At 50.1% G+C, this 13,298-nt stretch overlaps 1 protein-coding gene across 4 annotated transcripts in view; it reads left to right on the forward strand.

Annotated features, from left to right (window-relative positions):
* CACNA1H (calcium voltage-gated channel subunit alpha1 H) overlaps window positions 1-13,298 on the forward strand; it is a 638,058-nt gene that overhangs the window by 457,193 nt on the left and 167,567 nt on the right. For all 4 annotated transcript variants that reach the window (XM_063934881.1, XM_063934879.1, XM_063934882.1 and 1 more), the window contains exons 14-16: window positions 5,455-5,663; window positions 6,097-6,531; window positions 7,132-7,232. In XM_063934881.1, the coding sequence (XP_063790951.1) occupies window positions 5,455-5,663; window positions 6,097-6,531; window positions 7,132-7,232 (745 nt within the window). The remainder of the gene's footprint in view (window positions 1-5,454; window positions 5,664-6,096; window positions 6,532-7,131; window positions 7,233-13,298) is intronic.

The following is a 13,298-nucleotide window of genomic DNA, read 5'->3' on the forward strand; positions in this document are numbered from 1 at the left end:
ATTAAGGTGGCGCACAGCACTGCAGCTGTGCGCCATTGCTCCCTTAGCACACCACACACTCCGGTCACTGATGGGTGCAGGGCGCTGGGGGGGGGGCGCCCTGGGCAGCAATTAGATTACCTTACTTGGCGAAAAGCACATAATACAGTCTGATAAACTGTATATGTGCATTAACCCCCGCCATTAAAGTACATAAAAGGACAGAAGCCCGCCGCTGAGGGGGCCGGGCCTTCTTCCTCAGCACACCGGCGCCATTTTCTCTTCACAGCTCAGCTGGAAGGAAGCTCCCCAGGCTCTCCCCTGCAGTATCCTGGTACACAAAGGGTAAAAAAGAGAGGGGGGGCACATAAATTTAGGCGCAAAACTGTGTATATAAGCTGCTATAGGGGAAAAATCACTCAGTATAGTGTACATCCCTGTATTATATAGCGCTGTGGTGTGTGCTGGCATACTCTCTCTCTGTCTCTCCAAAGGGCCTGGTGGGGGAACTGTCTTCAAATAGAGCATCCCCTGTGTGTGTGGTGTGTCGGTACGCGTGCGTCGACATGTCTGAGGTAAAAGGCTCCTCTAAGGAGGTGATAGAGCGGATAAGTGTGTGGGAGGGTGTCTCCGTCAACAACGCCGACACCTGTTTGGATATGTGTAAGTGCTGAGGTAAAATTATTGCACAAAAGGTTAGGGAACAGAAAGGAAATCTACCCTGGTTTGTCCGAATGTCACAGAGTCCTTCAGAGTCTCTCTATGCTCACTATCCAAAATAACAAAGTATCGACACGGAGTTTAACTCCACTGTCGACTACGATAATGCAAAGTTACAGCCAAGAGGGCTAAAAGATATTCAATATATGATTATTGGAATAAAAGATGATTTGCATATCACTGATGACTCATCTGTCCCTGACACGAGAGTACACATGTTAAGGGGAAGAATGCTGAGGTAAATTTCCCTCCTCTCATGAGGAAAAAGAGCGGGAATCTCCAGACAAGAGACGGCAGCTTCCCACAAGAGAATTCTCAGGCTGTATCCTTTCCCCACTAGGGCCAGGATGTGTTGAGAATCTTCCCCTTGGGTGTCCTGTTTGCACTAGCTATTCTCAGGGATCCTGCAGATAGTGTGCACATTCTAGTATACTACCCAGACCGGCGATTGTGTCGGCATGGGTTTATAGCGCTGTGGCAGCGTGGACAAGTACCTTATCAGCAGAGATTGAGACCCTAGTATGCATATAAATATTTTAAGATGCTGTCTTAAGTGATAGATATATAATTATAAAGCATGCCCAAAGGGACATGAGTATACTGGGTCCTAGAGACAAAAGCTATGTCGATTTCTGCTTGACGTGTCCTGTAGAATATACATTGGACAGATGATGCCGACTTAAGAGGCATATGGAAGGCTGAGGATTGTGTGGAGAAAGGTTCTCGGGCCTGGTCTCCACAGCTATAGCTGGTAATTCTGATATTTTGCCTTATATTCCTGCACAGCCTAGAAAAGCACGACATTATTAAATGCAGCTTTTCGAATAAAGAAACAAGAAAGTCTGAGGTGTGTCCTTTCTTGTCAGAGCCGGGGGTAGAGGAAAGAAGCTATACAACACAGCTAGTCCCCAGGAACAGAAGTCCTCCCCGGCCTCTACAAAATCCATCGCATGTCGCTGGGGCTCCACAGGCGGAGCTAGGCCCGGTGGGGACACGCCTTCGTAAGTTCAGCCACAAGTGGGTTCACTCCCTGTTAGATCCCTGGGCAATAGAAATTGTATCGCAGGGATACTGGCTGGACTGTGAGAAGATGCCCCCTCACCGAGGACCCGGCGGGCTTCCCCCCAAGAGAGGGAGCCAGTGTTAACTGCAATTCGTAAATTGTATCTTCAACAGGTGGTGGTCAAAGGTCCCCTTCTTCAAGAGGGTGTTATTATTCGACCATGTTATAATCCCGAAACCAGACGGTTCGGTTAGACCCATATTGAATTAAAATCCCTGAACATATACCTGAAAAGGTTCAGGTTCAAGATGGAATCGCTAAGAGCGGTCATTGCAAGCCTGAAATGAATCGGGACATAAGGGATGCATACCTTCGTGTCCCCATTTATCCACCTCATCAGGCGTACCTCAGAATTGCGGTACGGGATTGTCATTACCAATTTCACCAAGGTAATGGCAGATATGATGGTGCTCCTGAGGAAGCAAGGTGTCACTATTATCACATACTTGGATGATCTCCTCATAAAAGCGAGATTAAGAGAGCAGTTGCTGGACAGCGTATCACCTTCTCTGGAAGTGAAACGGCAACACGACTGGATTCTATATATTCCGAAGTCGCAGTTGGTTCCTACAGCTCATCTGCCTTGCCTAGGCATGATCCTAGGCACAGACCAGAAGAGGGTTTATCTCCCGATAGAGAGAGCTCAGGAGCTCATGACACTGGTCAGGAATCTATTGAAAACCAAAACAGGTGTCAGTGCATCACTGCACTTGAGTCCTGGGAAGGATGATGGCATCATACGAGGCCATCCCCTTTGGCTGGTTCCATGCAAGGACAATGGAACTTACTGGACAAGTGGTCCGGATCACATCTTCAGATGCATCGGTTAATCACCCTATCCCCCAGGGCCAGGGTGTCTCTCCTGTGGTGGCTGCGGAGTGCTCACCTTCTCGAGGGCCGCAGATTCGGCATTCAGGACTGGGTCCTGGTGACCACGGATGCAAGCCTCCGAGGGTGGGGGGCAGTTACACAGGGAAGAAAATTCCAAGGTTTGTGGTCAAGCCAACAGACTTGCCTTCACATCAATATCCTGGAACTAAGGGCCATATACAACGCCCTAAGTCAAGCGGAGTTCCTGCTTCGCGACCAACCGGTTCTGATCCAGTCAGACCGCAGGGGCTCATGTAAACCGCCAGGGTGGCACAAGGAGCAGGGTGGCGAGGGTAGAAGCCACCAGAATTCTTCGCTTGGCGGAGAATCAAGTAAGCGCACTGTCAGCAGTGTTCATTCCGGGAGTGGACACGACCTCCACCCGGGAAAGTGGTGACTTCATCAGGAAGTCTTCACGCAGTTTTGCAAATTGATGGAAACTGCCTCAGGTGGACTACATGGCGTCCCACCTCAATAAAAAGATAAAAAAGGTTTTACGCTGGGTCAAGGGACTCTCAGGCGATAGCTGTGGTCGCACTAGTAACACAGTGGGTGTTCCAGTCGGTCTATATATTCCCTCCTCTTCCTCTCAGGGCTGAGAATTGTAATAAACGGATGAGTGCGAACAATATTCTTTGCTCCGGATTGGCCAAGAAGGACTCGGTACCCGGAACTGCAAGAAATGCTCTCAGAGGACCCATGGCCTCTGCCTTTCAGTCAGGACATGTTGCAACAGGGACCCTGTCTGATCCAAGACTTACCGCGGCTGCGTTGGACGGCATGGCGGTTGAACGCCGGATCCTAGCGGAAAAGGGCATTCCGGATGCAGTTATTCCTACGCTGATAAAGGCTAGGAAAGACGTGACAGCAAGACTTTTTCACTGTATATGGCGAAAATAGGTTGCTTGGTGTGTGGCCGGGAAGGCCCTACAGAGGAATTCCAGGGGAGTCGATTCCTGCACTTCCTACAGTCAGGAGTGACTATGGGCCTAAAATTAGGATCCATAAAGGCCAAGATTTCGGCCCTATCCCTTTTTCTCTCAAAAAGAACTGGCTTCACTGCCTGAAGTTCGGACGTTGTTACAGGGGTGCTGCATATTCAGCCCCTTTTGTGCCTCCAGTGGCACCTTGGGATCTTAACGTGTGTTGGATTCCTAAAATCCCACTGGTTTGAGCCACTTAAGACCGTGGAGCTAAAATATCTCACGTGGGAAGTGGTCATGCTTTTGGCCTTAGCTTGGACTAGGCGTGTGTCAGAATTGGTGGCTTTGTCATGTAAAAGCCCATATCTGATCTTCCATATGGAAAGGGCAGAATGGAGGACTCGTCCCCAATTTTCCCTAAGGTGGTATCATCGTTTCATTTGAACCAACCTATTGTGGTGCCTGCGGCTACTAGGGACTTGGAGGATTCCAAGTTGCTGGACGTAGTCCGGGCCCTGAAACTTTCCAGGACGGCTAGAGTCAGAAAAACTGACTCGCTATTTATCCTGCATGCACCCAACAAGCTGGGTGCTCCTGCTTCAAAGCAGACTATTGCTCGCTGGATCTGTAGCACGATTCAGCTTGCACATTCTGCGGCTGGACTGCCGCATCCTAAATCAGTAAAAGCCCATTCCACGAGGAAGGTGGGCTCTTCTTGGGCGGCTGCCCGAGGGGTCTCGGCTTTACAACTTTGCCGAGCTGCTACTTGGTCGGGTTCAAACACTTTTGCAAAATTCTATAAGTTTGATACCCTGGCTGAGGAGGACCTTGAGTTTGCTCATTCGGTGCTGCAGAGTCATCCGCACTCTCCCGCCCAGGGTTGAATCCGGGATCGTCCCGGGATGCGGTGCAGTGTGAATGGGCATGCCGGGTCAAGGCGACCCGGCACCCGTTCTCTGCATAGGAGGAGGCGGCGCTGATTATCTCCAAGCACAGCCTCCGGTAGCGTCAGCGGTGACGTCACCAACCCGGCAATATGCCGGGCTGGGGCCGCAAGTCTGAAGGGGTCTCAAGCCGGGTCGCACCTGGGAAGCACCCGTGTACACATTCTCGGGTGCGCTCCGGCTCTTGTCAGTCTGAAAGGGGTATTACAAGGCAAAACCAGGTTGGATTTGCATTGTAAATGGTTGCTGCTTTATAAAAACCTACAAGTACGGCCAGAATCTCAGAGCTCCAGCCGACTCGCACTGCATATCATCCAGCCCAAGATTTTTACGTTTTTTTTGTGTAATTTTTTATGTTTCATGATATGTGACACCAATTATAGCAAACATAAACCTAATTCGTGTTGACCATAAGGTGTTGACCTATTGACTCTCTATCTAGACAGTATAAATCTATCGTCCGGGTACCACTTTTGAGAGCTCCACCATCCATGAACCGATGGATTCACTCAGTTGTAGTGGGGTGGCAAGTGATGTCACTCAGTGCATGTGACTACGTCTAGTCAGACTCCACCTATTGCAGACCTTTCTGACCCAGGGGCGTTTCTACAGAGGAGGGGGCCCGTGTGCACCTCCGGGTGGGCCTCCTCCTCTGTACGGCACTGTAGACTCCGGCATGCGCAGGTCTCCGGAAACATGGCGCCCGCCATGATCCGGAGACCAATTTGGCTACCGCGCATGCGCGGCGGTCATTTTGGCACCAATTTGAGCCGGGATTGCAGGTCCCGGCGCTGGACTCCGGAAAGGTAAGTGTTAAAATGGGTGCGTTGTGGGCCCCCCCTGGACCCAGGGGCCCGTGTGCATCCATTGCACCCATTATAGAAATGCCAATGCTCTGACCTTTTCGGGAATCAGCTTTTAATATTGAACAAATCTTTTATTGTCTTCCCTACAGAGCTTAAGATGTACTCGCTTGCAGTGACCCCCAATGGACACCTCGACCCTCGCTGTGCAATGCCCCCTCCCATCATTATGCGCACCGCCGCCACCCCCATGCCCACGCCAAAGAGCTCTCCGTGCCTGGACTCCGTGCACACCTTTGCGGATTCCAGAAGGGAAAGCAATGCCTCGCTAGATCCATCATCCTGTGACCAGAAGTCTCTGGTGCGTCTCCGATTATCTGTCAGCCGCATGGGGAGTGTAGGATATTTCACGGGGATTCTTTTATCATTATATACAGATAAAGTATAAACTGTAGTAGATCAATGACAGTAAACAGTGATCATTTCCGTATTGTTTTCCTGAACTGCCTAGAGAGTCAATATCACTGTTATGGGAGATACTATGACATCAGTGCTATGACTGTGCTGTACAGATGAAGCCATGCTCATCTTGCTGCATGGCTTGCCAGGCTGTGACTATTTGCATCTGGCGATCGCAGTCCAACGCGCCATGCAGCAGGACGCTTCACAGCAAGATGAGCGTGGCTACATTTGTAGGCAGCAGGTGAGTATGCAGGCAGAGAAGAGGATGGGGACCTGGATGGACAATATTGTCTTGGCTAAGACGAATGAAACATCTTTGTATCTGTCCCCAGGCCAGTATCCGGAGTTCTCCGTGTGCACCTTGGGGCACCTACAGCAACTGGGGGAGCCGCCGCGCTAGCTGGAACAGCCTGGGCCGAGCCCCCAGCATAAAGAAAAAGAACCAGTGCGGGGAAAGGGAATCTCTGCTCTCCGGAGAGGGTAAGGGCAGTACAGACGATGACTCCGATGACTGCAAGCCCACCTCTGTGGGCAGGATCGCCCTTCATCGCCGGGCAGGCTCTCTGGACACTCGCGGCTCCTTCGACATCCCAGAACTCCTGCAGGTTCCTACCTTACGGCACTCGCTCAGCGTCAGCCCTCTGGCTATGGTGCCTGCAGACTATCAGGACTGCAACGGCAAATTGGTGCACGTGCCTAGCGATCTGTTTGTGAGAGTGGACAAGCACAAGGAGGAACCGTTGGACTATGAGGACGACTTGGAAGACGTGAGTCATCGTCTCTTTCTGTGCTAGAACACTGACGGGTGTCTGGAATCTCGTGGCTTTCCTTTCCACGTGACTCCATCATTGCAGAGCCTCTCGCTCGGAGACACAAGCTGTAGTTACATTGCCTCGAGAAAGCTCAGTGTTTTTAATTACCGCTTTGTTAATGATTCGTCTGGGAAGAAGAATATGTAGAGTAATATACATTCATTGTCTTAATCCTTCCATAGTGTACTTACAGCTGCAGTATCCCAGCAACTAATTAATACTCATTGATTTTTCTGTTACAGGAAATACAGCGCAATTAAGTTTTTTTTATCTCAGTTGGATCACATTCTGCTAATTAATCACAATGTTATAATAGCAAGAATGAGATTTTTATGCCATCCACCCTCTGTCGCTTGATACAGTCTTTTCACCGGCTCTTTGTTATTACGTTTCCTATTGTCGTTTTAAACTTTATTCATGTAAGAATGCCGGGACAGCACCCGTCCTTGTTTATAACCATTTTATATGTATCGTTAATAACAGACAGATGTCATTGTAGTCTTAATGTGTGACGGTCTTACTGTCCCCTCATGTCTCTTTTCATGTGGTTCCCAGAGTTACTGCTTCCGTCTCCGCAAGATTCTGGAGCCTTACAAGCCCAAGTGGTGCAAGACCCACGAAGATTGGTCTCTTTACATGTTCGCACCTCAGAACAAGTGAGAAACATATAATCGAACTCTATAGTTAGAGTCTAAGGGGCCCGTTTTTCAAACAATGTTGTGGCTATATCTCCGAAAACACCCATTTTGAGGGGTTAGCTGCAAATATTATGTATCCCTGGAATGTATAAAGAACGGACCGCAGCAGATGTCTCCGATACCTGCTGCGATCCCTCCATTCCCACCTGCAGCCGTGCCATTCTGCCCAAATTACCAATATCCGGAATGCAAAGCACCCCCTAGTATTGGTCCCCGCAGCTAATGCCATCTTCAGAAAGTGGTAGCCAATGTAGCCTATGGGCTACAGATCGGGGATGTAGTCCCAACAGGGTTTCCTAAGAACCCTCCACCAGAAATGGTCGCGGCTGGCAGGCTAACTGCGTATGCGTAGAAAGGCCGATACCATACTCGGCACATCGCAGAGATGGGTTCGGAGCCCCGTCCCTGCCTGTGCATACATTCATCCAATATGACTGCATTCTGCAAAGCGATCCTGGGCGCCATTATCGCGCACAGATCACATTGCAAATACGATTATTGATAAATGGACCCCTAAGAACCTACGAAGCTGTGTATCAGCTGCCACCACCTCTACCATATATATCACCAGCTGTATCCCCCCCCACTATGTATAACCAGCTGCCCCCACCACTACCATATATATCACCAGCTGTATCCCCCCACTATGTATAACCAGCTGCCCCCACCACTACCATATATATCACCAGCTGTATCCCCCCACTATGTATAACCAGCTGCCCCCACCACTACCATATATATCACCAGCTGTATCCCCCCACTATGTATAACCAGCTGTCCCCACCCCTACCATATATATCACCAGCTGTATCCCTGCACTATGTATAACCAGCTGCCGCCACCCCCTACCATATATGTCACCAGCTGTATCCCCCCACTATATATAACCAGCAGCCCCCACCTCTACCATATATATCACCACCTGTATCCCCCCACTATGTATAACCAGCTGCCCCCACCCCTACCATATATATCACCAGCTGTATCCCCCACTATGTATAACCAGCTAACCCCACCCCTACCATATATATCACCAGCTGTATCCCTGCACTATGTATAACCAGCTGCCCCCACCCCTACCATATATATCACCAGCTGTATCCCCCACTCTGTATAACCAGCTGCCCCCACCCCCTACCATATATATCACCAGCTGTATCCCCCACTATGTATAACCAGCTGCCCCCACCCCTACCATATATATCACCAGCTGTATCCCCCCACTATGTATAACCAGCTGCCCCCACCCCCTACCATATATATCACCAGCTGTATCCCCCCACTATGTATAACCAGCTGCCCCCACCCCCACCATATATATCACCAGCTGTATCCCCCACTATGTATAACCAGCTGCCCCCACCATATATATCACCAGCTGTATCCCTGCACTATGTATAACCAGCTGTCCCCACCCCCTACCATATATATCACCAGCTGTATCCCCCACTATGTATAACCAGCTGCCCCCACCCCTACCATATATATCACCAGCTGTATCCCCCCACTATGTATAACCAGCTGCCCCCACCCCCTACCATATATATCACCAGCTGTATCCCCCCACTATGTATAACCAGCTGCCCCCACCCCCTACCATATATATCACCAGCTGTATCCCCCACTATGTATAACCAGCTGCCCCCACCATATATATCACCAGCTGTATCCCTGCACTATGTATAACCAGCTGTCCCCTCCCCCTACCATATATATCACCAGCTGTATCCCCCCCACTATGTATAACCAGCTAACCCCACCCCTACCATATATATCACCAGCTGTATCCCCCCACTATGTATAACCAGCTAACCCCACCCCTACCATATATGTCACCAGCTGTATCCCCCCTCTATATATAACCAGCAGCCCCCACCACTACCATATATAACACCACCTGTATCCCCCCACTATGCATAACCAGCTGCCCCCACCCCTACCATATATATCACCAGCTGTATCCCCCCACTATGTATAACCAGCTAACCCCACCCCTACCATATATATCACCAGCTGAATCCCTGCACTATGTATAACCAGCTGCCCCCACCCCCTACCATATATATCACCAGCTGTATCCCCCCACTATGTATAACCAGCTAACCCCACCCCTACCATATATATCACCAGCTGTATCCCCCCACTATGTATAACCAGCTGTCCCCACCCCTACCATATATATCACCAGCTGTATCCCCCCTACTATGTATAACCAGCTGTCCCCACCCCTACCATATATATCACCAGCTGTATCCCCCACCATGTATAACCAGCTGCCCCCACCCCCACCATATATATCACCAGCTGTATCCCCCCACTATGTATAACCAGCTGCCCCCACCCCTACCATATATATCAACAGCTGTATCCCCCACTATGTATAACCAGCTGCCCCCACCCCCTACCATATATATCACCAGCTGTATCCCCCCACTATCTATAACCAGCTGCCCCCACCCCCACCATATATATCACCAGCTGTATCCCCCACTATGTATAACCAGCTGCCCCCACCCCTACCATATATATCACCAGCTGTATCCCCCACTATGTATAACCAGCTGCCCCCACCCCCACCATATATATCACCAGCTGTATCCCTGCACTATGTATAACCAGCTGTCCCCACCCCTACCATATATGTCACCAGCTGTATCCCCCCACTATGTATAATCAGCTGCCCCCACCCCCTACCATATATATCACCAGCTGTATCCCCCCACTATGTATAACCAGCTAACCCCACCCCTACCATATATATCAACAGCTGTATCCCCCACTATGTATAACCAGCTGCCCCCACCCCCTACCATATATATCACCAGCTGTATCCCCCACTATGTATAACCAGCTGCCCCCACCCCCACCATATATATCACCAGCTGTATCCCTGCACTTTGTATAACCAGCTGTCCCCACCCCTACCATATATGTCACCAGCTGTATCCCCCCACTATGTATAATCAGCTGCCCCCACCCCCTACCATATATATCACCAGCTGTATCCCCCCACTATGTATAACCAGCTAACCCCACCCCTACCATATATATCACCAGCTGTATCCCCCCACTATGTATAACCAGCTGTCCCCACCCCTACCATATATATCACCAGCTGTATCCCCCCTACTATGTATAACCAGCTGTCCCACCCCTACCATATATATCACCAGCTGTATCCCCCACCATGTATAACCAGCTGCCCCCACCCCCACCATATATATCACCAGCTGTATCCCCCACTATGTATAACCAGCTGCCCCCACCCCTACCATATATATCACCAGCTGTATCCCCCCCACTATGTATAACCAGCTGCCCCCACCCCCTACCATATATATCACCAGCTGTATCCCCCCACTATGTATAACCAGCTGCCCCCACCCCTACCATATATATCATCAGCTGTATCCCCCACTATGTATAACCAGCTGCCCCCACCCCCTACCATATATATCACCAGCTGTATCCCCCCACTATGTATAACTAGCTGTCCCCACCCCTACCGTATATATCACCAGCTGTATCCCCCACTATGTATAACCAGCTGCCCCCACCCCTACCATATATATCACCAGCTGTATCCCCCACTATGTATAACCAGCTGCCCCCACCCCCTACCATATATATCACCAGCTGTATCCCCCACTATGTATAACCAGCTGCCCCCACCCCTACCATATATATCACCAGCTGTATCCCTGCACTATGTATAACCAGCTGCCCCCACCCCTACCATATATATCACCAGCTGTATCCCCCCACTATGTATAACCAGCTAACCCCACCCCTACCATATATATCACCAGCTGTATCCCCCCACTATGTATAACCAGCTGCCCCCACCCCCACCATATATATCACCAGCTGTATCCCCCACTATGTATAACCAGCTGCCCCCACCCATACCATATATATCACCAGCTGTATCCCCCACTATGTATAACCAGCTGCCCCCACCCCTACCATATATATCACCAGCTGTATCCCCCACTATGTATAACTAGCTGTCCCCACCCCTACCGTATATATATCACCAGCTGTATCCCCCACTATGTATAACCAGCTGCCCCCAGCCCCTACCATATATATCACCAGCTGTATCCCCCACTATGTATAACCAGCTGCCCCCACCCCCACCATATATATCACCAGCTGTATCCCTGCACTATGTATAACCAGCTGTCCCCACCCCCTACCATATATATCACCAGCTGTATCCCCCCCACTATGTATAACCAGCTAACCCCACCCCTACCATATATATCACCAGCTGTATCCCCCCACTATGTATAACCAGCTAACCCCACCCCTACCATATATGTCACCAGCTGTATCCCCCCTCTATATATAACCAGCAGCCCCCACCTCTACCATATATAACACCACCTGTATCCCCCCACTATGCATAACCAGCTGCCCCCACCCCTACCATATATATCACCAGCTGTATCCCCCACTATGTATAACCAGCTAACCCCACCCCTACCATATATATCACCAGCTGAATCCCTGCACTATGTATAACCAGCTGCCCCCACCCCCTACCATATATATCACCAGCTGTATCCCCCCACTATGTATAAACAGCTAACCCCACCCCTACCATATATATCACCAGCTGTATCCCCCCACTATGTATAACCAGCTGTCCCCACCCCTACCATATATATCACCAGCTGTATCCCCCCTACTATGTATAACCAGCTGTCCCCACCCCTACCATATATATCACCAGCTGTATCCCCCACCATGTATAACCAGCTGCCCCCACCATATATATCACCAGCTGTATCCCCCCACTATGTATAACCAGCTGCCCCCACCCCTACCATATATATCAACAGCTGTATCCCCCACTATGTATAACCAGCTGCCCCCACCCCCTACCATATATATCACCAGCTGTATCCCCCCACTATGTATAACCAGCTGCCCCCACCCCCACCATATATATCACCAGCTGTATCCCCCACTATGTATAACCAGCTGCCCCCACCCCTACCATATATATCACCAGCTGTATCCCCCACTATGTATAACCAGCTGCCCCCACCCCCACCATATTTATCACCAGCTGTATCCCTGCACTATGTATAACCAGCTGTCCCCACCCCTACCATATATGTCACCAGCTGTATCCCCCCACTATGTATAATCAGCTGCCCCCACCCCCTACCATATATATCACCAGCTGTATCCCCCCACTATGTATAACCAGCTAACCCCACCCCTACCATATATATCAACAGCTGTATCCCCCACTATGTATAACCAGCTGCCCCCACCCCCTACCATATATATCACCAGCTGTATCCCCCACTATGTATAACCAGCTGCCCCCACCCCCACCATATATATCACCAGCTGTATCCCTGCACTATGTATAACCAGCTGTCCCCACCCCTACCATATATGACACCAGCTATATCCCCCCACTATGTATAATCAGCTGCCCCCACCCCCTACCATATATATCACCAGCTGTATCCCCCCACTATGTATAACCAGCTAACCCCACCCCTACCATATATATCACCAGCTGTATCCCCCCACTATGTATAACCAGCTGTCCCCACCCCTACCATATATATCACCAGCTGTATCCCCCCTACTATGTATAACCAGCTGTCCCCACCCCTACCATATATATCACCAGCTGTATCCCCCACCATGTATAACCAGCTGCCCCCACCCCCACCATATATATCACCAGCTGTATCCCCCACTATGTATAACCAGCTGCCCCCACCCCTACCATATATATCACCAGCTGTATCCCCCCCACTATGTATAACCAGCTGCCCCCACCCCCTACCATATATATCACCAGCTGTATCCCCCCACTATGTATAACCAGCTGCCCCCACCCCTACCATATATCTCATCAGCTGTATCCCCCACTATGTATAACCAGCTGCCCCCACCCCCTACCATATATATCACCAGCTGTATCCCCCCACTATGTATAACTAGCTGTCCCCACCCCTACCGTATATATCACCAGCTGTATCCCCCACTATG

The sequence above is a fragment of the Pseudophryne corroboree genome, chromosome 7 (assembly GCF_028390025.1).
Source record: "Pseudophryne corroboree isolate aPseCor3 chromosome 7, aPseCor3.hap2, whole genome shotgun sequence".
NCBI lineage: Eukaryota > Metazoa > Chordata > Amphibia > Anura > Myobatrachidae > Pseudophryne > Pseudophryne corroboree.